Below are 26932 nucleotides of genomic sequence, written 5' to 3'. Positions count from 1 at the left end.
CGACGCAAATGGGGGAAGGGAAAGACTCCCCCTTGTGGCTGAAATGGGAAATGAGCAACGAGGGGAGGACTACAGGCTGTCCAAAATGCAGAATTTGCCTCAAATTAATTCTTTCTTTTGGGGAAATGATCTCTAGACTCAGGCAAGGAGCATCAGTCCTGTGAGATATTCTAGATTGGAACCCCGTTGGCTTAGGGGTCTGTCTGTATATGCTCCCATCTCCCCTACAAGGTGATTCTGGGCAGCTTACCAATTTATCCTTCCTTCCTTCCTTCCTTCCTTCCTTCCTTCCTTCCTTCCTTCCTTCCTTTCTTCCTGGGTGGAGAAACTCCTGGGCAGCAATCTGCCATTCCTCCTTCCTCTCCTCTTTTTTTCATCGTCCCGTTTCTACCACAACTTGCTTCCCCCGACAGCTGCGCCTCCCCCAACCGGCCGGGCCCTGGAAAACCTTCTTCCTTCATCCTCCCGACCCCCCAAAAGACGATCCGTTTCCTTCCCCCTGGTCGCCCGCAAGAGAAGGGCTGAGAACCGCATCTTCCCCCGACACCCTGCACTCTTATGCCCGCATTGCTCTGTGGGGGCAGAGCCAGGGTGGCTGTACAGAAACCCAGGGACGTGTGTCCAACGGGGGGGGGGGGGCAGCCGGAGCCCCCGGGGGGAGCGTGCCCAGGGCCCCGCCGTGCAGTGTTGGCTTCCGCTGGAGTAAGCAGCCCTCCGCCTGCCCCGGGCGAGTCCACCCGGCCTTCACAGCACCATGGTGGGGATGTGGTGTCCCAGAGCCGTGGGGTGCGGCACGGGCAGGGCGGGGGAGTGTGGCTGCAGGGCCCCGTTGGGGGGACGGTGCCGGGCGCTCTTCTGGTGCGCCCGGAGGCCGGCCAGCTGGGAGTAGGCGCTTTGGCAGACTTGGCACTTGTAGGGCCGTTCCCCGGTGTGGAGGCGGACGTGGTTGCGCAGCGTGGAGGACTGGCTGAAGCGCCGGTTGCAGAAGCGGCAGACGAAGGGCTTGTCCAGCGTGTGGATGCGCATGTGCGAGCGCAGGTTGCTGCGGGAGTTGAAGCCTCGGTGGCAGATGACGCAGCGCATGCGGCCCACGGAGTTGACCCCGCCTTCGACCAGGTGGAAGTCCTCTGGGGGGGGGGAGAGAGGGAGGAAGAGGAGGGTGAGAAGGAGCTCTCCAGCGATTCTGGGGAAGGTGGCGGCTGTTGCGCCTGTGATGCCACGAGAGATCCCTGCGCTCGGGAATCAGGAGGGATCTTCGGAAATGGAGAGATTCCTCTTGGCCCCTGGGGGAAGCCTATCCATCCACTCCTCCCTCCCTCCCTCCCTCTCCCTCCATACTGTTCATATCTATGTATGTATGTATGTATGTATGTATGTATGTATGTATGCATGCATGCATGCATGCATCCATCCATCCATCCATCCATCCATCCATCCATCCATCCATCCATCTATCTATCTATCTATCTATCTATCTATCTATCACCTGTCTAATTTCTATCTACTGTATATCTATCAATATTATCGATCTCTAATTATATCTATCTATCTATCTATCTATCTATCTATCTATCTATCTATCTATCTATCTATCATCTATCTATCTATCTATCATCTCTATCCATCCAACCATCCATTTATCTATCTATCTATCTATCTATCTATCTATCACCTGTCTAATTTCTATCTACCGTATATCTATATATATTATCGATCTCTAATTATATCTATCTATCTATCTATCTATCTATCTATCTATCTATCTATCTATCTATCTATCTATCATCTATCTATCTATCTATCTATCTATCATCTCTATCCATCCAACCATCCATTTATCTATCTATCTATCTATCTATCTATCTATCTATCTATCTATCTATCTATCTATCTATCTATCTATCTATCTATCCATCCATCCATCCATCCATCCATCCATCCATCCATCCATCCATCCATCCATCTTCCCTGCCACAACAGTCTCTTTGCATCCATCCCATACGGGACTGTCATTTGCCCCTATCGTTAAATATGTCTTCAATAGGAGGGATGCCAAGGACGTCGTGGGGGTTATATATTGGCGTGCAGATGTTGTCAGCCCTAGAGGGCACACCGTGACAGATGTGGCGGCCTGTCCTGGACGCCTAGGAAGGCATCAACCAAGCAGTCCAGCCAGAGCCTTCCAGGCGATGAGACCCAGAGAATCTCGCCATCTCCTCACCATGTTTGGCCTTCTTCTGTTCCTCTTCGTGTCCCAGGACGCCAGGAATCCCCAAAAAGGTGTTGTGAGAATTCCCGTACCAAACCAGCAGCTCTTGATCAGGTGGGATCATCTGGAGGGAGAAGAGAGAAGGCAGAACAGGGTTGACTCCGTTGCTCCTTTTCTATGCACGGGCCATGGAGACCGGCTGCATCAGACACTGAACCACAGCTGCCCAAATCGATAAACTTCAAGGGCTGCTCTCAACTTCACCAAAAAGCACAAAACAGATTCCTGGTCCCGACAAAAAACCCTTTTATTAAACAAATGTGGATTCCTCTCATTCACCTTCAGCAAGAGCTGGGCAAACAGTCTTTCAAAGGAGTATTTATAACTACAGACCTTATCTATCGTGGAAAACTGTCATGTAAATATTTCCCAAATGAGGAGCTGTGGAAGGAAAGACTTTGCACAGAGTCTCTGAGATTCACGGACAGATCTTCACACTCCTGAGAAGAATCTAACAAATGAGCGAACAAATTGTTTCCTGCAAAAGCCCCCTCCCCTTCCGCTCCTCTTTTATTTCCTCTGGGGAGGGGCCATTCAAAGTCCACCTGTGGCCTTACTCCCAAGTTGACCCCTGTTCTTTAGCTCTTCCCTTCTCCTGGCAGCTGTGCATGCGCACATCAGGAACAGGCTCCAGCTGTTCCTCTGCCTCAGTGCTGTCTGACTTTGAAGGCAGCTGATAACTGCCAGACGCCCCCCCCCCCCTCTGCCTCTGCCTTCCCCAGACTCCAGGACTGGCCCAGGTTCCTCCCCAACTCTCCGACTCTGCTGCCAGCTCTACTGGCCTCTGGTGGGCCACAACACAACTGTTACTAATGGAACAACCGCAATGATTCCCTTGACAACGGTGGCAAAAAGGGCCGTAAAATGGGGCAAAATGCACTTAACAAATGTTTCACTTAGCAACATAAATTTTGGGCTCAATTGTGGCCATAAGTCGAGGCCTACCTCGAGCCATCCTTTTGACCCTCTATAAGGACACCTTCCAAAGAAAGCAACATTCAAACCACAGCTGGTGCACGGTTTCCTCCTTCCCATTTAATCTTTTAATTATAATTACATCTTTAAAAAAATTAGCCAAAGGAGGCAGCTGGGAGGCACTTGGAAAACGATCCTTCGAAGGCAGCCGCGACTGGAAAAAAATAAATATTTAGGGCCGCCAAAAGCCGAGCCGATTAATTAAATCAGTTTAAACGTAGCTCTAATGAAGCGGTTGGCTTGTAAGGGGGGAAAGTGTTTATTTTGTGAATTCAAAAACCATCCAAAGGGCATAAGAGGGGATTAGATTTTTTTCCTTTTGGGGAAAGGGGGAGGTGGGGCTGCTCCCATTAATTGGTTTTTAATACAGGTGTTTACATGAGCTGCAGGCAGCAAGGCACAGCGCCCGTGTGAGTGTGAGTGTGTCTGTGTTTGTGGGAGGGTTTGTGTGTGAAATGACAGGCACTGCACCTTCTAATAGGTGTGAAACCCCTCCTGTGATTTCACACCTATTAGAAGCAAATACCTTTACTGTAATTGTCAGGAGTTGGATGGCAACAATTTCTTTCCTTTCTTTTGAAAAAGAGGAATTATTATTTTTTTGGCTGATGGCTTAAGGCCCCGACAGCTTCACCTGCTTAGCCCCGTCCCATTCCCTTCTCTGCTCTCTTTGACAGTGTCACACCGCTGTCATTATCCCTCTTTTTGTGGGTTGCCAAAGAAATAAGCCCCCAAGCTGCCATCAAGAAGCACTTGAAAACCTCCAGAAAGGAAAGAGGGGGGGGGAGAAAGAGAGGAGAGAGAGAGAGAGACCTGGGTAGGGTTTTTTCCCCCCTTCAAAGAGGCTCGAGTGTGAATCTTAACTGTTATTTTTCCCATTAGGAAGCCCAACCTGAGCCATAAAAGAAATGGGGCGCTCCATAATAACAGTACTTAGTTCATGCGCGGCACAGACTCACATAGATTGAAGGACGCGCGAGGAGGCACCACAAACACCGCAGCCTGTGAGTGGGTGCGTTGCTCTTTTTGCGTAGCCAGGAATTTTAGCATTTTCAAACTGCAAAGCTGGAGGCCATTAAGGTTGTTAAATCGATCAACGGAGCTTTTAAAGTGCAGTTCTCAACAGGGATGGTCTCCACGCCCAGAGATCGCTTTTGAACTTACCTGTTTCTCTTTTTTTACTGACAAATTGTCATTTAACAAGCAAACTTGGATGTGGCTTCCTTGCTCGCTTCTGTTCTGACCGAGGCTTCCCAAGAGCAGGAAGCAAACTCCTTGTTCTCCCCCCCAAAAAAAACCTTTTTATTAATTTGCTGTGAATTCTGCTCATTCACCTCCAGCAAAGGGAGGATTTACAGTCACAGACCTCATCTGGCTTGGAGAGCGGCCAGGCTGAGATCTGCAAAACGTGGCAATGAGTCTCCAAACCAATGAAGCGAACTGATTGTCTCCTGCAAACTCCACTCCCCCTTCGCTCCTCTTTTATTTCCTCTGGGAGGGGCCATTCACCATCCACCTGTGGCCTTACTCCCAAGTCCACCCCTGTTCTTTGGCTCTTCCCTTCGTCTGGCCACTCTGCGCATAAGCACACTGGGAACAGGCTCCAGCTGCTCCTCTGCCTCACTGATGTCTGACTCTGAAGGCAGCTGATAACTGTCAGAGGGCCCTGGCCCCCTCTCTGCCTCCAACACAGAGCCCTCATCACCAGAGCCCTCCCTACACTCCAGGACTGGCCCAGGTTCCTCCCCAACCTTCCCACTGGCCGAATCTGCTGTTTAAAAACACACCTTTTGAAAAAGAGGGTGACATATATATATATATATATATATATATATATATATATATATATATATATATATATATATATATATATATATATATATATATATATATATATATATATATATATATATATATATATATATATATATCGAGATAGATAGATAGATAGAAGAAAGAGATAGGAGATAGATAGAAGAAAGAGATAGATAGATAGATAGATAGATAGATAGATAGATAGATAGAGATAGATAGATAGATAGATAGATAGAGATAGATAGATAGATATAGATATAGATATAGATATAGATATAGATATAGATATAGATATAGATATAGATAGATAGATAGATAGATAGATAGATAGATAGATAGATAGATAGAGATAGAGATAGAGATAGAGATAGAGATAGAGATAGAGATAGAGATAGAGATAGAGATAGAGATAGAGATAGAGATATTATGTAGCCAAAAGAGGCTCTTTTAGAACATAAGGATGAGAAATTAGTGACATTTGGAAAGGAAAATGAAGCTAATTTCTGTAAATGCAAATAACTCTGAGAACCACAACCGGGACTGGAAATTTTATGGTGTTGTGGTGGTTAAGTCCAGTTGGAGCCAATTTTCTGACAACCTTTATGGCAGTTGTTAAGCAAATCGCATGGTCATTAAGTGAATCATGATGTCATTAAGCAAGTTGTCCAGACATTTTGTTCCTTCCAAGCCTATGATTCTATTTAATACTCTGGTTCAATGAATCTATGATTTAATGGTTCTGTGGTTCTATATTATTATGGAACGGTGATGCTATACTTCTATGAACCTCCGTATGTTCTATGATTCTATGTGGTTTTATCCTTCTATCCTCTTTGTTTAACGACCCCATCAACCCTTGCGGGGTGGAGTCTGGGCAACTGAACGAAGCTGAGTGTTTACTGACCGGATGCCCTTCCTGTTGCCGACGAGGAGTTTTGTTCAGCAGATACATTCTCATTGTGCCCAGAGTATCCGAGAACCTGTCTTCATTTTGGGCTGCCCCATTTCCTACCTCAATGGCTTTGTAGAAGATGCTATTCCCAATCTGGACCACTTCCAAATTCTGTTCCTGCTCGTTCCGGGCGCATTTGATGTAGGTCATCCAACTGCGATGGTCTTCTTGGCTCGCGTCAATGAAGTATCGGACGGTCCCGTCCTCATTGAACACCTGAGGTGGAGAAAACCCAATGATTCATCCTGGGTTGTTTTTTTTTTAATGAAGTCTTCAATATATAATACTTTACTGAGTAACCATTAAACCAGTGTTTCTCAACCTTGGCAACTTGAAGATGTCTGGACTTCAACTCCCAGCATTCCCCAGCCAGCATTCGCTGGCTGGGGAATTCTGGGAGTTGAAGTCCAGACATCTTCAAGTTGCCAAGGTTGAGAAACACTGCATTAAACCCTGTTTCTTTACCTTGGCAACTTAAGAAAGGTGGACTTCAACTCCCAGCATTCCCCAGCCAGCCTGAGGAATTATGGAGAATAATGCAGATTTTCTTTCTTATGTGATTCTTAAACTGTTTGACTCAGTGACTTCTTAATTTCAAATAATGTCCTTAGGTAAAAAGTAAAGGTTCCCCTCGCACATCTGTGCCAGTCGTTCCCGACTCTAGGGGGCGATGGTGCTCATCTCCCTTTCAAAGCCGAAGAGCCAGCGCTGTCCAAAGACATCTCCGTGGTCATGTGGCCGGCATAACTCAATGCCGAAGGCGCACCGAAGGCTGTTCCCTTCCCACCAAAAGGTGGTTCCTATTTTTTTTACTTGCTTTTGAACTGCTAGGTTGGCAGAAGCTGGGATAAGGAATGGGAGCTCACTCCGTGACGCGTCATTAGGGATTCAAACCACCGAACTGCTGACTTTTCTGATTGACAAGCTCAGCACCTTAGCCACTGAGCCACCTTGTCCTTAACCCCATATAAAAATCCAGGATTCACAAATAAGCAGTTGCACACATGGCTGCAATTGTTCCCAGAATATGCCGAGATTGTCCCCAATTTATACCGATGTAAAGTGAATTAAATTGTTGGACATGAGTAAATGGTGTATCAGATTATGAAAAACACTGCAGAGAATAGATGGGAATGCCTTTGCTTCCATCTCAAGAAGACCACAGGTGGGCTTTAAAAATCTCAAGGGAGCTTCTAAGAATCCACGCATAGATTAGCCTGGATTAGCCTGGTTTGGAATAGGGGAAAATCTTGGCTATTAAGTCTTTTAAGTGAGCAGAGCGGCGGTTGAATCTTTTTTTGCTGCGTGAGCCACACAACAAAACTATTGTTGTGTTTTGGGGTATTTTCTAGTGTAGAAATCTCCCTCCTGTGGAAATAGGAAAACTTGCAGAGAGCGGAAAGAAAGAGAAAGTAAGTTTGCAAGAAGGGAGGAAAAACACGCAAGGAGAGATAAAGAAGAAGAAGACTCACAAAAGAGGCAAAAGAAAGAAGGCATTTGGCTAAGAGGAAAAGAGAAGAAAACTCGGGAGGGAAGGAAGGAAAAGAAAGAGAGAGAGAAGAAGAAGAAAAAAGATAATTGGCTAAAAAGAAAAGAGAAGAAAACTCATGAAGAAAGGAAGGAAGGAAGGAAGGAAGGAAGGAAGGAAGGAAGGAAGGAAGGAAGGAGAATGAGCAGAGAAAGGAAGGAAAAGAAAGAAAGAAGGAACAAATGAAAGAGAACGAAAGAAAGAAGAAAACTCGCAAAGAGAAATTGGCTAAGAAGAAAAGAAGAAAAAACTCGTGAAGGAAGGAGGCAAGGAAGGAAGGAAAATGTGAGAAGGGAGGGAGGGAGGAAGATATGCAGAATATAGGAAGGAAGGAAGGAAGGAAGGAAGGAAGGAAGGAAGGAAGGAAGGAAGGAAACTTGCAAAGAGGAAAACGAAAGAGAAGAAAACTCGCAAAGAGAAATAAAGACAGAAGAAAACTTTCAAAGGGGAAAAAATGGCCTCAGGAGCACGAATGAGCTGCAGAGGCCCTGATCGGCTGTCAGCTGTGGAATATCCTATGTGGGCTTTGCAAAAAAAAAACCCGGTTGCCGCAGAAGAATTCAAGCACGCGAGAGGGAAGAAACGTCTTCGGTTTCACACTTTGCCAATCAAAGGGGGAACCTCCAGAAAATAGGCTTATTATCCCCCCTTTCAAATCAAATCGCGCACGAAAAGGCCTCTGTCGTGGGGAAACGGTGCATTATGAGGCATTTGTGAAGAAATTACATTTTTAAAAAAAGGAACTCGCCAAAGGGGATGGTTGCTTGCAAAAGTAGGACAAGCTTTGAAAAAAAGGAGAGAGAGAGAGAAAAAAAACAGCAACTGCAGAAAATACATACACATTTAAATTCCTGCATTTATAGGTGTGCAACATCTCCCACCAAAGTGATGCAGAATGAACTGAAGTGCCCGGAGGAGGCGGGGGAGAAAAAAAAACCTTGAGCTGAATAGGCAGCTTCCTTTATCCCTGGGCTGAATAGCTGTCATTTGCCTTCATTTATGGAGTTTTGAATAAAGGAAAAATTAGAAAGGCAGCATTAGGCCTCTAATGGCAGCTTAAAACACACATTCAGCTCCTTTTTCTCAAGGTAGGTAACAAAAACCAGCCAGATCCATTCACGGAGCCCGCAATGCTGGGCTGGTTTTAACCTTGGTTTCGTTTCAGAGGTTTTCTGGATTCAGCCTCTTCTCCCAGCTGAAGGGTTCAGAGAAGCCTGGCTTTCGTATTTATTGCCCTCTTCGCTGCAGGCTTTAACTGCTTTCGGCAGGAGCGCAGAACCAGCCACCGTAAATAGCCAAAATGCCCGTAAGCCAAAGTTGCGGTGTGGTGACATTTGACAAGCAAATGGACAAATAAACAGGCCGGATTCTGAAAACCTGCCCAACATCAAAGTAACCAAGTTAAAAACTAACCAGGATTAGCATGTGGTGAGAGTGGGGCCAGTCGACCCTCTCCCCTAGCCAAGAAATGAAGAGAGGCTTTCTCCTGGGGAGGGAAGCGGTGGGAAATCTCAACAGCCTCCTAAAAAGCAGAGACATCATCACCCTGCCAACAACAATGCACAGAGTCAAGGCTCCGGTTGTCCCAGCGGCCATGGGTGGCTGGGAAGGTTGGACCCCAAGGAAGCCTTCGCAACTAACAGCAACAAACCCCCTGCTGAGCAAGGTGAATGTGAATTTGAGGGAGGCCTTGACTTACTACCAACAATGGAGTCCAAACTTTCTTTTGCTAATCAATATGGTTGTTGAATGAGTTGTGTCCATTTTACGACCTCTTTTGCCACGGAAGTTAAGTGAATCCCTGCAGTTGTGAAGTTACTAACACAGTTGTTAAGTCGATCCGCCTTCCGCCTTGGCTTGGCTCGTCAGGAGGTCGCCAAAGGGGGTGGCGTGACTTGGGGACAATGGAACAGGCATAAATACATGCCAGTTGCCGAGCCTCCAAATGTTGATCATGTGATCACAGGGGTTCTGACCGAGGCTTCCCAAGAGCCTGAAGCCGACTCCTGGTCCCGACAAAAATCCCCTTTTCTTAATTGACTGTGAATTCTGCTCATTCACCTCCAGCAAAGGCTTTCAAGGGAGGATTTACGGTCACAGACCTTCTCTGGCTTGGAGAGCTGCCAGGCGGAGATCTGCAGAATTTGGCCAGGAGTCTCGGAGAGTCACGAACCAATGAAGTGAACTGATTGTCTCCTGCAAACTCCACTCCCCTTTCACTCCTTTTTCATTTCCTCTGGGAGGGGCCATTCACCGTCCACCTGTGGCCTTACTCCCCAGTCCACCCCTGTTCTTTAGCTGTTCCCTTCACTGGCATAGGGCGCTGGCCCCCTCTCTGCCTCTGACACTGAGCCATCATCTGAGCCTTCACCAGACTCCAGGACTGACCCCCCAACCTCCTCACTCTCCGAATCTGCTGGCGGGCCACAGCAAACGGCCACTCTACAAATTGAGTTGCGGGCTGCCTTTTAGGATGTGTCCCTGTAAGCCCCCAACCCGTGACCCTTCTTTGTGTGCGCAGAGCCTGACTTTACCTCCCACATGAGACTGTTGTTCTTGCACAGGTCCACGTGTTCGGGAGAGATGATCCGGCCCGTAAATGGTCCCATCTCTGTGCCGGCCTTGATCCAGGTTTTGGAGAAGATGCCCAGTCCTTCCCCAGGGATGGAGCTTTGGGCGATGATGACCTCCGAGGGCAGGACGAGGCTGGAGAGCTTCTGGACTTCTGCCAAACGAGAGAACCAGAAGGGGGAGAGAGAGATTAACCACACCGGAATAACAGAAGGGACCTTAGAGGTCTTCTAGTCCAACCCCCTGCTCAAGCAGGAGCCCCTATCCCATTCTGGACCAAAAACACACCCAAAAGTGCAGGTCACGCCCCAAAATTGCTTCCTTCCTCTGGGTTAACCAGCATACTTTTGTCCTGGTTTCTCCAACCAGGGTTTGCCGAATTAACCAACATTGCCTAGATTTGCCCATCATACAAAGCTGGACTGGCTTCACCCCAGCATTAATGAAGGAATCCTAGTTTGCAGCCTGACCTACATTCTAAATCATCATTTCCCAATTGGTTGGGTTTTAAATTTGGGGACTCCTAAAAAAAACACCCCTCCTCTTCCAAATGCATTTTGGATGCAGACAACTTGCACAACCAGGGGAGTTGTGTTAAATGAGCCACACAACAATGTCCTCTCTTTCTCAGTGGCCAAGAGAGATCGGTCAACGTGAATTTGCCCCTAAAGCCTCCGCCAGTTCTTCTCCTCCTCTTCTTAATACGGAACCCTGCTTGGTTCCAGTCTTGTCTATAGTTTTTAAATTGTTGATGAGTTTATTTGTAAGCCGCCCAGAGTCCCTTGATAGGTCAAAGGCCTGGTTGGTGGCCCAGTCAGCCAGATGTTCAGACTGGATTTGGCATTTTTGTCCAGCTACTGAGTCCTTCCTGAGGAGGACCTGAGACAGGAAGACGTGGATGTTTGATGGGGTTGCAAATATTGTCGCAGGATGTAAGCCGCTATTGGGACGGCTGCCTTCTGCAATTGACCGATGGGGATTTTGTCAATGCCGATGGTGTTCAAGAGTTGCTCCAGATGTTTTGGGATTGCACCCAAGGCACCCATGGCTAATGGTACTTTATTATCAAAGTTATTTGCCTCCCCCATGTCACAGTTTCCGGTGACTCTGAGCGACCTAATCAATCAGGCAATCAATCAATTCAGTCAATCGAAATATTAGTCTATTTTATGCCATGGTTGGAAGCAAATTGTTGAGGAACATCAAGACTTCCTTGGGTCTAAAAGGACTTTTCTTCTTTTTTGAAACTACCCTGAAAAAGACACTTATACACATAGCGTAAATAAAGTATAAGAATTTCAAGGCTACGTTGAATATCTTTCCATCACGGCAGACTCAGTGCTAAAATCATTATCCGCCCCACGGCGCCCTCTTTTGCGAATAGCGCATGATTTGAGGTGTGTCGTGTGCCCTGTGGTGGAAATAATGCACAATACAGGACACACTTGTTGTGAACTTACGGCCAGGTCACGCACCTAGCCTGAAATGATACACACTCGAGGTGGCTATTCTGTGGCTGAGATCTGAAAAAGTAAACGGTCAGAGGGACGGAATTTGCATGAGGGATCTAACGAGATGCCTGGGGTGTCAATCATCAGAGGTCGAATTTGAGATCCCCTCGTTGCTCCTAAAAAGGGACTTTTCTCCAAATGCATCTATCCAACTCAAAAAAAAAAAAAAAAAGAGAGAGAGAATTTTGAATGAATGTTCAACTTTTCTTTTTACACAGACCTAAATTTTCTCTCTCCTCTCTCCACTCTTGGCCCCTTTTTACCTCTCTGTGGGCTTTCTAAGAGAGATCTAAACGAGGGGTGAAATCCAGCAGGTTCCGACAGGTTCTGGAGAGCCGGTAGCGGAAATTTTGAGTAGTTTGGAGCAGTGTTTCTCAACCTTGGCAACTTGAAGATGTCCGGATTTCAACTCCCAGAATTCCCCAGCCAGCGAAAGCTGGCTGGGGAATTCTGGGAGTTGAAGTCCGGACATCTTCAAGTGGCCAAGGTTGAGAAACACTGGTTTGGAGAACCGGCAAATGCCACCTCTGGGTGGCCCCAGAGTGGGGAGAGAATGGGGATTTTGCAGTATCCTTCCCCTGCCATTCCCACCAAGCCACGCCCATGGAACCGGTAGTAAAAAAAATAAATGAATTTCACCACTGATCTAAACTCCCCCTTGCTGAAAATCCCCACCAACACCGTAGTTGAAGCTAAAAAACAAACAAAAACCCAGACGATGCCCAACCCCATGTGCCAACTTTACGTACCTTCTGCAAGATTGCAACCTGTGGCATCCTTAAGATTAATCCCCCCCCCTCTATTTTCTCCCAAGGACACCTGGGGCTCTGCGCCGGTTCATTTTATTCATTTATTTTAATTAGTTAGTTAGTCTGTCACTCATATACAAGGTAACAGGAATAAGAATAAACATGAATAAGAACACAGGGAATGGGTACAGATAAATGGGGACGGTAGGAGAGGGACGGAAGGCACGCTGGTGCGCTTATGCACGCCCCCTTGACGGACCCCTTAGGAATGGGGTGAGGTCCACGGGAGACAGTTTGAAGCTGTGGGGGGTTTGAGGATGCAACAACGGAGCCGGGTAGAGCATTCCAGGCGTTGATTCTCTGTGGCTGAAGTCGTATTTTCTGCAATCGAGTTTGGAGCGGTTAACCTTGAGTTTGTATCTGTCGTTTGCCCGTGTGTTATTGAGGGTGAAACTGAAGTAGTCATTGACAGGTAGATAATGTTGTGTGTACCACACTTAAGTCAAACCTAGGCAGCGTAGTTCCAGGGTGTCCAAGGCCAAAATTTCAAGCCTGGTGGCGTAAGGGAATTCTATGGCGAGCAAAGAAGCGGAGGGCTCTTCTCATGAAATACCTCTGGACTCACACAATTGTGTTAACATTAATTAATTGCGTTAATGTTAATTTTGGCACCCCTCTTCCCGGGAAAAGTGGAACAACAAGGACCAGACCTTAAAAATAACACAACAACAACAAGGCTACCTTGGTTAAGATGGTTCAAGAAAGAACTTGGGAGAAAGGGGGAGTGTGGGAGAGAGAGAGAGGGAGAGGGAGAGGGAAAGAGAGGGAGAGAGGGGGGGAGAGAGAGAGATCTTGGAAAAGCGAAGAGTGTGAGGTTAAATGGTGGCACGGCATTGCATAAAGCAATTTGTCACGCTGTTTAAAGTGATCCGCATTCATTCAAGACCCTTGGAAGGAAAATGGCTAATTCTAAATTCATTAGCCTTTAGAGAATGCTGTCGGCCAACACTGGGGGGAGAACTGAATGGCCTAAGAAACTTGTTTTAAAAGGCGCAGGAATTTCTGGCGACAAAATGGGAAAGATTAGCGGGCTGACATCTTTTGAAAGGAAACAGAATGGAGTTTTCACGCTAGATTAAGAAAGGAACAGTAATCTTTTGGGGCGGGGTGGGGGGGGGGACAAAAACCAGGGAATCCCAAATGGCAGGAGGGAAAAGGAATTGCTTGTCCAGGGGTTTGATGAATGAAGAGTAAGGACTTGAGACAGGTTAAAGAAAAGAAAAGGGTCCCAACAACTTTGAAAAGTTCTCCGTTGAAGTGGGAGCCTGCCCCTCCCACTCCTTTAAAGTCAGGCTCAAGTTAACTAAATGAATTTAAAACTTTTTTTTTTTTAATCAGTCAACTGCTATTACATGCCTAATAAGCTTTTAAATGCCTGGGGGCTTTTGCAAATAATAATAATGATGATAATAATAATAATAATTAAGCCAGGAAGAGACCCGAAGGGAAAACTTGAGTGGGAAAAGCACTCAAAAGAAGGATTATGATGAGGAGCATGATTTATTTATTTTTATTTTTTATGTTTTTTGAAACCTTGTGGGAGACAAGCACCTCCCAATCTGAGCTAATCGGGTTTGAAGAGGCGGAAAAAAAAGATTTTGAGAGGGGATTTAAAAGAAAAAGAGTGGAAAAGTTTTGGTTCGGTGTTAAACATAATCAGGACAGGGTGAAACTTTTAGCCATTAAATAGAAGCTGAAGAATGAAGCTTTTTGGGATCTGCGGGGGGGGGGGGGGGGGGGGGCGAAGAAATTTGCGATTTTTTTTTAATTAAAAAAATATTTTTGCTGGGAGGATTTTGCAAATCAGAAGCTGCTGCTCCAGATTTGATGGGGAGGGGAAGGAGAGAGAGACCGAGAAGGAGAGAAAAGACAGGATTCACACAAGAATGTGTTCAAATGGGTCATTCCTGGGTCAAGTGGTTGTGTGAATTAGGCTTTTAACGTAAACTAAACCATGGCGTAGTAGTTGCTGGGGCATTGTGCAGTCTGTGTTTGGATGGCATGTCAATTTTAGCTTTTTAATTTTAATTCTTTAAATCGTCTCTTCTTTTAAACTTTTGCATAACCGCACACGTGGTTTGTGGCAAACCCAGGGCCCCTCTAAAACACCCAGTTACACCCAGGCACACGCATACTAAGAACAGGACGCACCCGGGTAGAGGAGAGAGCAGATACACACCACGCCGGAAGGAATTCAGACCCGTATCTGTAGTACAAATTTTGCGGCATTGGTGGCACGAAAAAAAAATCTCCTTCAAATGAGAATGGGTCCCGGCTGGCTCGTCTTCCTGCGTCGAAAGGACCCCTCGCCGGCTGGGTCTTTCCATGATGCCGGGGTTCAAACAGGGCAAAGCGCACACGTGTCCGACCCCAGATCTTAGCCCTCGGAAGTCGGAGGAGGGGTAGAGAGACGCGGGCTTCCAGAATGCCGCACGTCTTTACCCGTGTCAGCCATCCCCCAAACCCAGTTCCCGGGAAGAATCAGAGCATTCACACGTGCAAAGTCTCGTTTTCCGTCAACGTCTCCCCCCCCCCCACTCCAAAAACCCCCACAGTTGGAAAAGGGAAAACTCACCTCCGGAGAAGGATTGTGCCAGGACCTCCGCCGTGAAGGCCGTTTTGGGGTTCCCGTGGCCGCCGCTCAGGCCACCCCCGGCCGCCGCCGCCCCGCCGCTCTTCTCCTCCAGCAGCTGCTCCCCCAGCACGTTCCTCCAGCGGCCGTAGAGGAAGCTGTGCAGGATATCCGAAGTGATGACTTCGGCCAGGGAGAGGCTGGGGGGCTTCAGCGCCCCTTTGAGGACCAGCGCTTCGGCCGGCAGCACCGAGCCCATCATGGGGAAGGCCAGCGAGGCAGAGCCGCGAGGGTCGGGCGAAGAAGGAAGGGGCTCCGAGAGAGCTGGAGGGGAGGCGCGGCCCCCCAGCCGATTCCCAGCTCAGGGCCAAGTCGCGAAGTCTGGGACGCAACTCCGGGGCTGGAACATATATATGGGCCCGGGTGACCTTTCTAATTGCTTATTAATGACGCCCGCTCCTCCCCGACGGAGGGAGAGAGAGAGAGGGAGAGAATTTCCCCCCAGAATGAAGTCCAGAGAGAGAGGAGAGGCGAGAGGCGCCCCCTCCCCTTGGTGGAAGGGGTGGGGGCTCGGCTAGGAGAGGGGGGGGCGGGAGGAGGCGAGGCTCCGCCGGCCTGAGCCCACCCACCAACGAGGGAGACTGGGCTGCCCCCCTCCAAGGCACCTGCTCTACCAAGGTTCTTCGCAGACACCAGGAAATAAAGGGGAGGGGGCGCCCAACCACCCACCCGCTCACCAGGCTCGGGAAAAGAAGCTCGGGAAGAAGGAAGCTTCACCCGGAGGAGCGCGTCCAACGCCCCCCCCCCCCCTGCCCACCTCCGCGGGGCAGCCCAAGGCGCCTTTGGGTTCTTGTTCCCAATTCTCTGGTTTTTTTTTGGGGGGGTGGGAGGGATTTGTTTTAACATTCAAAAGAACCGGGGCTCCCCGTCTTTTATCCCGGGGTTACCCCCCCCCCGTCCGAGTTTTAGCGGGTCCCAGGTCGAGGCGAGGCGGCTCCCGCGGAGCTGCCGGGCGAGCGAAAAAGCGCGCCGTGAAATTGACGCGAAAGGAGGGCGGGAAATTGACTTCTGGAAAATCGGTTCATAATTTTTACTTTTTTTTTTACCAGATGGGATGGAGACCAAGAGTCTGGCTTCGTCCCAGCCCCACAATTTCAAGTCGGCCTCCACGCAACCCGCGCGCAACCGAAGGTTCCCCTCTCCGATCCTACACAAACACCCCGAACGGGCTGGGCGTAATCCAACAGTCCCGATTTCTCCCCAAATTTTCTCCTGAACCGGAGAAAGATTTAAAGCGATTTTTTTTAAAAAAAAGCAGCTGTCCGAGTGGGAGGGAGGAACGGGCGGGTGACGGGGCGTCCGATTTATTTTTGTCAAATATTCATTTGGATCCGTCCCCCTTCGCCCTCTGCGCCCTTTCCTTCGCCAAGAAGGCACGGGTCGTGCGTTCTTTGAGCAGCGCCCCTTTTCCTTCGGGACAGGAGGGGCGGGATCCCTAAACTCCGACCCCCACCTTGTGCAAAAACAAAAAGGGGGGGGGCGCAATTCAGCGCCGGACAAGGCAGGGGCGCGCTGGCCGGTCTGCGGGACGCGCAAAAGATGCGGGGCGCGCCCGGGGGGGGGGAGAAGAAGAAAAATAAACGCGTTTCTCCTGGAAGAGCTATACAAGCGGTCGAGCGCGCCCCACTTTGCCGAGCAGCCCCTGCCGAAGGATGGGGGGGGGGTTCACGAACGCGCCTTTGAACTCGGAATGTTGGATTGAAGAGCCCCTCCCAAAAAATTTTTTACAGGACTGGAAATTATAAGGGCAATTCAGGAGAGGAAGAGAAGAGAGAGAAATAATAATGATGATGATGATGATGATGAAGAAGAAGAAGAAGAAGAAGAAGAAGAAGAAGAAGAAGAAGAAGAAGAAGAAGAAGAAGAAGAAGAAGAAGAAGAAGAAGAAGAAGAAGAAGAAGAAGAAGACCATCAAATTAAAGCACATTTGGGCGCTTTGTCTCCCTTCCAGAACGAGAAGCAAAGGTTAGAAGAATAAGCGGAGAATAAATTCAGATTTTCGAAAAGGATGGAGTCGGGGTTTCTCCCCTCCCTCATTCTCCACACCTACAGTTCGGGGACACCCACAATTTTCAGAAACGGTTCTTGACTTTCTGGGGAGTGAAAGTCCTTTAATTCCGGCCAAAATTAGGGTCAAAAGGAGCCTCCAATGTCGCTCGACTCCCGGAAGGTCGTTTAATCTCCATACGAAACGCAGGTTCAGGGCAGAAGTGCGGCAGTTTCTAATTATTATTATTATTATCATTTTTGTTCCTTTGAAAGATTAAAACATCTTGTCGCCCACCGCCACGGCTTCAACCTTTCTGGGGAGGCGGGGGCGCCTTACCTTAAAGACCCGTGTTTTGCCCTTTCCATTTTTATTCAGCATCGGGGAAGGTGAATTTAAAACCCCAAAGAGCTGCTTTTACGGATCAGCTTCCCGCCGCGCGTTAAGACAGCCCGGTGAAAGAAAGGGGGGGGGGGAAGGAGATTTGGTTTTCAAAAGAAACAACACCCCCCCCCCAAGAACAATAGGCTGGTAGGTGAACTCCCAAAGGAGACCCCTTAACTCGAAAGAGGCTGGTTCCGGAGGAAAACATAACTTGGCAACCGCGTTACCACCCCAGCTTTAAACCAGAGACGGGGTTGTGGACCCGATTCGACTAAACACAAAACACAAGAAAAATTAGTCCCAGCCTTTGCGGGGGAATAAAACTCCCCCCAAAATTTAAAGTTATCTTGCGAAGGAAGCCAGCAAGCCGGTCGGTTTTGGACTAACGGGCTTAACGCGCGGCGTCAAAACTTAAAAGGAGAGTCCTGCTTTTTCAGAAGCTCTGGATACGACCATCTTTAACGGGGAATGGTGAGAAAGGGATGTTACGAGAACGATGCAAAACCACCTTCGGAATTGGAAATTAACGCCCAACAAAAGAACGACACACACACAAACTCTCCCTCTCACACACGCACACGCCGCGAAGGATTAAATGCGAGCCCTAAGAAGAAAGTTAATTTTCAGATTTGGGGGAATAAAACGGGGCGCGCTCACAAATGAGGTTGCTTCATCGGCACTACTACCCCAATTTTCCTTCGGGATGCACCCCCTTCGTGAACCGGGCGCTCCGCCTGCCGGTTCTTTACCTCCGTTGCGGTGGCCGGACCCAAAGTAAGCGAAGCGGAGAGAAGGGATCGAAAGAGATTCTCAAAGGAAACAAAAACAATCCTTTTCAAACACATTTTCCCCCTCCGTTTCGCTTGGGCGAGAGGAGAGCGGGGAAGCCGCCCGGCCTGCGGTAGGCGGAAAAGAGCCGTTTGCGCCTTCAGGTCCCGCGGCTTCACACGTTTCGGGGAAGCCGCGAACGCTCCGTTTCGCTTTGTTGAAAATCAACCGGCGGTTTGGGGGAAGTTTACGAAATGGGTTACGAGAAGCGAGCCGAGACTCCCGCAAACCTGCCTTCCCACTTCGGGCTACGGGCGGACCTGGCCTCCTTTCACGCGCGCTAGGACAGCAGGGCTAAGAGATTAACAGAGTTGGAAGGGACCTTGGGGGTCATCTAGTCCAACCCCACCCTCCCACCCGCCCAATCAGGAGACCCTACACCAGATAGCAGTCCAAGCTAGATAGCTTCGCCCAGTTTTTACGCGGCTCAGTGCCTCGGCGTCTTTTCCCTTATACTTCGGGGGTTCTTTTTTTTGGGGGGGGGCACTAAGAGCTTCCCAGCCAATCAAGATTCCCACGTTTCATCGAGTTCACACGTTACCTTCCTATAAATCTACCCCAGACGTCGGTCAAGCCTTGCGAAGTTACGACTACTGTTACTGCTATCACATTCCTTCTTATTTTCCGGGGAGATTGGGGTGGGTGGGTGGGTGCTGGTTGGGACCCCCCCCCTTTTTTTTTTTTACTCCAGCAAGAACCGCCTGGGAAAAAGACCTCTGCACTTTCCAGAGTCGAGCGGGCGTAAAGGAGCTGGGCGCCAGACCCGGAGAAACGGACCACGGGCCGGAACTGGGTCCGTTTGAAAGGAAAACCTTCCCGCCTGGGAGGGAAAGAAAGAAAGAAAGGCGGCGAAGGACGAGCGCTAACGCTGGGGCGGCAATCCCTTTACTCGCGAGTAAACTGATTCCAGAGGCGCCTCCGGATTCCGGTGACCTCCGCTGCCAAAGTTAAGAGTAGGTCGAAGAAGAAGAAAAAGTAGCAGGAAATCCGCCCTTTGGTTCCCCACGGTTCGGTATTCAGGGATAGACTGCCTTGAGAGGGGGAGGTTCTATTTGAGCAACAGGCGAAATGTTGACCGGGAGATTCTGGGCCTCCCCCTCCCTTCCACAGCCTTTTGCGAACAGAAGCATGCTATTATTTCTTCCACCCAAATTTAAATGCCATCGTCCCGTCCCCCCCGCCCCCCAGGGGGTCTCCATCACAAGGACTTTTAGCATTTTGAAGAGGAGGAGGAGGAGAAGGAAGAGGAGGAGGAGGAGGAGGAGGAGGAGGAGAAGAAGAAGAAGAAGAAGAAGAAGAAGAAGAAGAAGAAGAAGAAGAAGAAGAAGAAGAAGAAGAAGAAGAAGGGGGGAGGAGGTGTGGCTTGGTGGGCGTGGCAGGGGAAAGGATACTGCAAAATCCCCCTTCCCTCCCCACTCCTGGGACCAACCAGAGGTGGCATTTGCCGGTTCTCCGAACTACTCAAAATTCCCAGTACCGGTTCTCCAGAACCTGTCAGAACCTGCTGAATTTCATCCCTGTGTAAGAAGGACCGATATCACCACTGACTTTCCTGCCTGATCCAATGTGGGCAGTCCTCGACTTACAATGGTTCAGTTAGCGATCAAAGTTACAATGGCACCGGGAAAAAGGGACTTAGGGACGACTTTTTTGCAGCCTTCCCCAGGGGTCATGTGATGAAAATTCAGGCTCTTGGTGACCAACTCGTTCTTATGACGGTTGCAGTGACCCTTTTGTGACGTCGTGTGGTTCCCCTTTGGGACCTTCTGACATGCAACAGAATCACTTCGTGTGAGTCACTTAATCGCTGCCTTGAAAATATTTGAACTTAGGAAAATGGATTGATTCAAATCCCCAGCCGTGGGGGGGGGTCGCAGAGAGGATGCCCCCTCCCCTTTCTCTTGACCGGAAGGCTATAGGGTACCTTTTAACTGGGGGGAATGGAGCCTCCATGTCCAAGAGCAGAAGGCTGAGAAAGAATTCAAAAGATTTGGCAAAGATGGGCTTGGTGGGAGACGCCAGTCAGGGTCTCCCAAGGGCTTCCGGCCCCAAGAAAAGGGCCCCCACTGGCCTGCAGCCCCCTGACCCATGGAGTGGAAGAGTGGGCGCCAGAGGAGGAGGAGGAGGAGGAGCCAACCCCAAATCCATGGAAGGCCTCTCTATAAACCAAGGCTTATTTCCCAGACTCCTCCTCTTTCCCCTTCTTCTCTTTCCTTCTCCTCCTCTTCCTTCCCTTCCTCTTCTCGCCTTTTCCTCCTCCTCTTCTCTCTATCTTCTTCCTCTCTCCTCCTGTTCCTCTTCTTTTTCTCTTTCCTTCTCCTCCTCTTCCTTCCCTTCGTCTTCTTGCCTCCTCCTCTTCTCTACATATTCTTCCTCTCCTGCTCTTTCCTCTTCTTCCCTTTCCTTCTCCTCCTCTTCCTTCCCTTCCACTTCCCATCTTCTCCTCCTCCTCTTCTTCCTCTCCTCCTCCTCCTCCTCCTCCTCCTCCTCCCCTTCTTCCCCTTTTTCTCCTTCTCCTGGTCTTTCTGAGAGAGGATAGTGTGCTTCTCCCTTTCCTCTCCTTCCCTCTCTTCCTCCTCTTCATTTTTCACCTTTTCCTTGCCTTCTTCCATCCTTTCCTCCTCTCTCTCCTCCAACAGTCCAGAACTTTTCAAATCCCCAATGTCCCTTAATCTCCATAGCCACCCTAGGGGGGGTAGGCAAGTTCTGGAGACGCAGGACAAGGAGTGGGTGGAAGCAGGAGCTTCATACCGTCGCTGTCCTCCTGGGCTAACTTAGGGCTCCCGAGATCACCGTAGCAAGAAGCAAAAAAGGGTTGCTCTCTGCCCTCCCCTGGTGGCCTTTTGGAGTTTAGCAGCCCTGATCCAGTTACTGTAGTTCACTCTAATGCTTTAAATTGAGGATTTGGAGTTAGAAAACTGCCAAATGTTTGTTTACTCTCTCTCGCCAAATTGGGAAAAGTGGAAAAAGCAAGTTTCTTATCTGGGTTTTAAAACCCTGGTCCAGCTTTGCCAAAGAAATGTATTTCACCCATGCTGGTGCCCTGCAGCCACCCGCTGCAGCCAACAGAGGGCGTCAGAGTCAATCAAGCCTGGATGGGCTTTTGTTCGCAAACTCAATTCTGGCTTTTGCTGGAGCGCGCTGGGAACGGACGGCTTTCCTCCCACGCCCAAAACCCCGAAAAAGAATCCACGGCGGATCTAGCACCAGCTCACACGGCCACGGGCTTCCCTCCTGGCCCAGCGACCTTTGGGAGGGGACCCAGGTGCAAGAACCCAGCGCCCAGAATCTGAGTCCTTGGTGGGTCTTGTCTCAGTCCAACCTACCTCAGAGGGTTGTTGTGAGGTTCGAAGAGGGGGTCCCTTTATAGCCAATTTGAGCTCAACCCACCAATCCGCAAGAATTCCCATTGGGTAGCACGCTTCTTCCGAAGGGCTGCCTGAATGGCATTTCTAAGGGTCTCCTGCTTTGAGCAGGGGGTTGGACTAGATGACCTCCTGGAGTCCCTTCCTATTCTTAATCTGAAGCACGGAAAGGTTTCCTCCCACAACAACAGCCCTGCAAGACGGGCCGGGGACCGAAACCAAATCTTTTTTCTCTTTCATCCAAACAAAAGTTGCTTCTCCTTTTAAACTTGAAATCCCTCCACCCGCATATATATATTCATTCAATTCATTCATATATATATATTCATTCATATATATATGAATGAATTGGGGTTTCTTGGGTGTTTCCTTTGCCTCCTCCAAAGTTTTGTGGGTTTTTTTAAAAAAAAAAATTCATAGGGGGGAAAAAGCCACTTTAATATTCATGGGCTTTAATAGAGCAGCCGTTCTCTTTAGGCCCCATTGTTGCCCCACTCCTTGCCTGTCTATATTCCCATAGTTCCTTCAAAAAGACTTTAATATTCATTGATGTTAATAGAGAGACCCCAAGTATATCGGCCCATTGTCCTGGGGGTGTTCTTGTAACCACGGAGTCAATAGCCGAAAGCCCCCTTTCTCTCCCCCACCTCTCCCTCTCCTTTAGAGAGAGGACATCTTTATCCCGGCTTTTAGATTTGGCCCGGGTCCCCCACCCCTATTCAGAGGCAGAGACCCCTCCCCAAAACCATGTCAAGTAGGGAAACAGTGGAACAGATCAATCATGTACGGTGCGCCGGAGCGATGTGACATCCATGGGCTGCTGGCTGTTTTGAAAACACACGGGGGAGGGAGGGGATGATGGGTGATGGAAAGGCAAGGGCGTGGGGAGGCTGCGGGGAGAGCGGGGATCCGTTGGGGGGCTGAGGGGCGACGGGAGAAAAGGGACGTGGGGGGGGGGAGGCCCGAGAGAGCCACAGGGAGGGGAAAAGTGAATGGGGGGGGGGAAGAGATTAACGCAACAGCTGCTTTTTGGGGAGGAGAAAAAGGGGCGATCCCAGGGGGGGGACAGAGGAGAAGGGGGTGCTTGGCGAAGCTCATTCAGCACCCTTCGTGAATAGGGATTGTGGGGCGGGTGGGGGCTGTGGGTGGGGTGAGGGGGCTTGATTTATGTCTCTGCCGACTGAACATTTATTTCCCCGGGAAGACAAGAGGGCAGGCGGCTGTGCCTCCATTTCTTTTCTCGTTTTGTCTTAAGAGGCGATCAAATGAAGCTCCGTCTGCAGGCGCTGATGGGCGTTTAATGGGCTGCCCTAAAATGAAAATAAAATATTTCTCTTTGCCAGTTCTCATCGCCCGCCCCCCACCCTGTAGAAGCACAGCCATGCGCGCCATGTGGGCAGAGAGCATCCTTGCCCCGCTCTGGCCCTGGGGCTCTCAGCCAAGGGGAGGGGGAGAGCTGGTGGGCTTGGGGGCTGTGGGAGGTTTGGGAACGCTGGGGAAATGCGCCCCTTCCTTCCTTCTGCTTCTTTCCTCCCTTTTCCTTCCTTCCTTCTTCCTCCCTCCCTTTTCCTTCCTTCTTCCTCCCTCCCTTTTCCTTCCTTCCATATTTTCCTCCCTTTCTTCTCTCCTTCCTTCCTTCTTTCCTTTTCCTTCCTCCCTTCTTCTCTTCTGTCCTTCTTTCCTCCCTCTCCCTTCCCTTCCTTCCATATTTTCCTCCCTTTCTTTTCTCCTTCCTTCCTTCTTCCCTTTTCCTTCCTCCCTTCCTCTCTTCCTTCCTCCTCCCTCCCTTTTCCTTCCATCCTTGAATATTTTCCTCCCTCTCGGAAAGAAAGAAAGAAAGAAAAAGAGCAAAAGAACGGTCTCTCCGTAAAAAGGAGGGAAGCGTGGAACGCTTCATTCATCCATTTGGCATCGTGCTCAACCCACCACATCATAAACGAGCCGCGTTCGTGCAACAGGCTAACTCACAAAGTAAACAACCTGCCTTAAAACTAACCAAAGCGGGCTCGTGTCGCCGATCAGCCTCTCGGTCTGAAGCGGACTCTTCCCAGAAGCGGGCGGGGAGGACGAAGCGAGAAAAGGAAGATCGTGGGAAAGGGAGGTTGGGGGAAACACCAGGGTTTTGGTTTGGTTTTGCTTTGCTTTTGAATTCGTCCCAGACACAGAACCAAACCAACCCCGGGGAGGAAACAGTTAGCCAACTCGCGTCGCTCGCTGGTTGTGGGAACGCAGCCGCGGCTTAGCTAGGACGGGGCCGGACCGCCCCTGGGTTGCGCGTGTTTGTGCGTGTGAAAGCGAGAAGGAGCGAAGGAAAGGAGAAGCAAGGAAGCGGCCAGCCTGACAGGCGTGCAAAAGTGACGCGGGTTTGGGGAAAGAAGAAGAAGCGGAGTGGAGCGTGTCGTCGCTCCACCAGAAATCGTGGCTGCTCCGTCCCTGGAGGTTTTGAAGAAGCGGCTGGGCAATTGAAACGGTCTGAGGTCTCCTGCCTGGGCAGGGGGTTGGACTAGAAGACCTCCAAGGTCCCTTCCAGCTCTATCCTGATTGATGTGGAGTGTGGGAGCGCTTTTACGGGCGTGGGCTGGCGCTGCGAAGGGTGCCCCCCCATCTCAATCGACTCGCCCGTGTTCTTTCTGCCGTCTTCACAACCTCCCTGTGAGGTAGGCCCGAGAGGTGGAGAAAATGGATGTGCAGTTGCCTTAAGGGGTGGGATTCGTGGCCTTTTAGGAGCCTACACTCTGCCACAGGAGTCTTGCGTTGGGTGGGATTGTGCTGGGGGCAGCTGCCCCCCCTCTTGGAAGAGGGGTGATCTGTATGTAGAGGGAGGGTCTCTCAACTTCCCCCCCCCGCTTTGTGTGTCAACACAGGTCATCCTCGATTTACGACCAAAATGTCTGTTGCTAAGCGAAACATTGGTTGAGGACTGCCTGCATTTGGGGGGCGGAGAGGAAGAAGCTCCCAGCTCCTCTCCAACAGGGTTTTAACCCCTGCCCCCTAAAGCCCACCGCCTGGGACCCCTCCCGGGCGCTGCGATGAGAAGCGGCTAATTGTAAATGCGAGCGCCGGAGAAATTGAGCTTTAACTATCGATTAAAAGCCTCTTAAACTCTCTTTAAACTTTTCTCGCTTCAATTTCTCGCCTCGCTTTTGGCCTCCCGGCGGCTCCCCCCTTCTCCCCCCCCCCCCGACTTCGCCTTCTCCCAAGGGGGGGGGCGCAATGGGAAAAGGGGGGTGGTGGTTTTAAACATCTGCTGGGATGAAATCCTCGCTTTAGGGCACCTCTTGATCCGCACTCCACCCCCCCCCCTCCTCCGGTTGGGAAGTCATTAAAAAGATATTAGTTAGGCTGTGAGTTAGAAGGAGCACTGGACCCCGTAGTGAAGGGGGGGGGGGAGAAGAGGGGGGGAGGAAGGCATTTTGGCAAATTCTTTTGCGTCTCTCTCTCTCTCCCTCTCTCTCTCCCTCTCTCTCTCTCCTGGCTGGATTTCTATTAATTGTCTTTCTCACTCTCTAAAGAATTCCTTCCTTCTTTCCCTCCCTCCTTAAATTCTTCCCTTTTCTTCCCTTTCCTTCCTTCCTGCCTTCCTTCTCTCATTTCTTCCTCCTTCCCTTCCTTCTCCCATTTCCTCCTTCCTTCCTCTCCTCCTTCTCCCGCCTCTTTCCTTCTTTCTTTCCTCTCTTCCTCCTGTCTTCCTCTCCTTCCTTCCCCTCTTCCTCCTTCCCTTTCCCCTTTTCCTCCCTTTGGTGGGAAGGGAAGAGTGTTCTGTGCGCCTTCGGCATTGAGTCATACTATCCATAGGACCACAGAGACATCTTCAGACAGTGCTGCCTCTTCGGCTTTGAGAAGGAGATGAGCACCATCGCCCCCTAGAGTCGGGAATGACTAGCACAGATGTGCGAAGGGAACCTTTACTTTTACCTTATAAAGAATAAACATATTTTTCCCGGGGGGGGGGGGAAGGATATTGATCTTCCCACTGTTTTGCTTGACAATGTTTTTTTTTTTTTAATTACTTGTGGAGAATTTGAAGGGCCGAGAGTCAGACAGCAAAAAATCCACACTGTGCCATTTGTGCAGTAACACCGCACACTCCCTTCCAAAGCTGGACGCCGGAGGTTTTGCAAACGCGGCCCTGCCTGTTGCCAATCCTCCGGCAAAGCTTTCAATTGCTGCGAAGCTTGTTTTGTTCCCAAAGTCACGACTTCTCCGTGGGACGGCTATTCCCGTGTAAACACCATCCACGCAGGCGAAGGGTGTAATTATCGGCTTCTGGGAAAGGACTCGGGCCCATTGTACGCCATTGTTTAGCTCGGTGGGCGTCCTCCGTGGCCGCCCCGGGCGAGATACTTAAGCTTCCATTCTCGCCACCCGATGATGATATTTGCAAAAATTGTGCGAGGGAAAAAAATTTGACGTCCACCCGCCGCAAACCTCTGGCCTTGGTTTGCTTCCACCAGACGCCGATTGTCTGAAAACTCAACCTGGCAGCTGGCCAAGGCGACGGAATTGGCCGAGAATCAGGAACCACTCAGAAAGGGACTCTGAGGGCCCCCAAAACCACCGTCTCGGGGACGTAGGCTGCCGAACTTTTGACTGAAATAAGAAGAAGAAGAACGGGTCTTGGCAAGTACACGAAGTCGCCTTGTGTGGAATTGGAGCATTGGTAAGTCCTGGCCTTGGGCTACCTTCAGGGATGAGATTCAGCCGGTTTAGACGGGTTTGGGCGAACCGGCTCGCTCCAACGATCAGGTGAGCCCTCCCGCTTTACTTATCTATCGCCTCTCAGCTGATTCGCGCATCAGTGGATTGATGTACCTCAGCTGTGTTACTCCCCAGAAGTAACGTGGAAGGCAAGTTTGCGGGAGGTAAGCAGTGGCTCAGTGGCTAAAGAGTTTATCAATGAGAAAGCTCAGTGGTTCAGCAGTTCGAATCCCTAGCACTGTGTAACAGAGTGAGCTCCCATGACTTGTCCCAGCTTCTGCCAACCTAGCAGTTCGAAAACAGGTAAAAAATGCAAGTAGAAAAATAGGAACCACCTTTGGTGGGAAGGGAAGAGCGTTCCGTGAGCCTTCGGCATTGAGTCATGCAGCCACATGACCATGGAGAGGTCTTCGGACATTGCTGGCTCTTCGGCTTTGAAACCGAGATGAGCACCGACCCCTAGAGTAGGGAACGACGAGCACGTATGTGCGAGGGAAACATTTACCTTAAGTTTTATTAAAACTGCATGTGTGCAGACTGTGCATCAGACATGGATGCGTACAGAGTGTGCATATGCCCGAGAAGCACACGATCATCGTGGTTGTTCA

The 26932-nt window shown here is 49.7% G+C and overlaps 1 protein-coding gene across 2 annotated transcripts; it reads right to left on the bottom strand.

The window, feature by feature from the left end:
* Positions 1-744: 744 nt before the first annotated feature.
* Positions 745-15264, bottom strand: PRDM12 (PR/SET domain 12). 2 transcript variants are annotated; one of them, XM_087703678.1, is made up of 5 exons: positions 15006-15264; positions 10074-10264; positions 6072-6227; positions 2180-2333; positions 745-1127 (listed from the first exon to the last, which is right to left on the bottom strand). In XM_087703678.1, exons 1-5 carry the CDS (start codon positions 15262-15264, stop codon positions 745-747), a joined length of 1143 nt encoding a protein of 380 aa, XP_087559804.1. The 2 variants fall into 2 exon arrangements, with proteins under 2 accessions (XP_087559804.1, XP_087559805.1); XM_087703679.1 differs by having other exon boundaries at positions 2222-2333.
* Positions 15265-26932: the final 11668 nt, after the last annotated feature.

Source organism: Thamnophis sirtalis, unplaced genomic scaffold, assembly GCF_051295495.1.
Source record: "Thamnophis sirtalis isolate CommonGarterSnake01/CBP01778 unplaced genomic scaffold, rThaSir2_p1.2 scaffold_2, whole genome shotgun sequence".
Lineage (NCBI taxonomy): Eukaryota > Metazoa > Chordata > Lepidosauria > Squamata > Natricidae > Thamnophis > Thamnophis sirtalis.
The sequence above is the reverse complement of the archived record's forward strand: the minus strand, read 5'-3'. Positions and strand labels throughout refer to the sequence as shown.

Excerpts from the sequence above, each read along its gene's own strand:
- PRDM12 (XM_087703678.1), bottom strand. The coding sequence starts at position 15,264 with ATGATGGGCTCGGTGCTGCCGGCCGAAGCGCTGGTCCTCAAAGGGGCG. Across the intron at positions 10,265-15,005 it reads GGCACAATCCTTCTCCGGAG|AAGTCCAGAAGCTCTCCAGC; the intron begins GTGAGTTTTCCC and ends CTCGTTTGGCAG. Across the intron at positions 1,128-2,179 it reads TGGGTCTCATCGCCTGGAAG|AGGACTTCCACCTGGTCGAA; the intron begins GCTCTGGCTGGA and ends CCCCCCCCCCAG.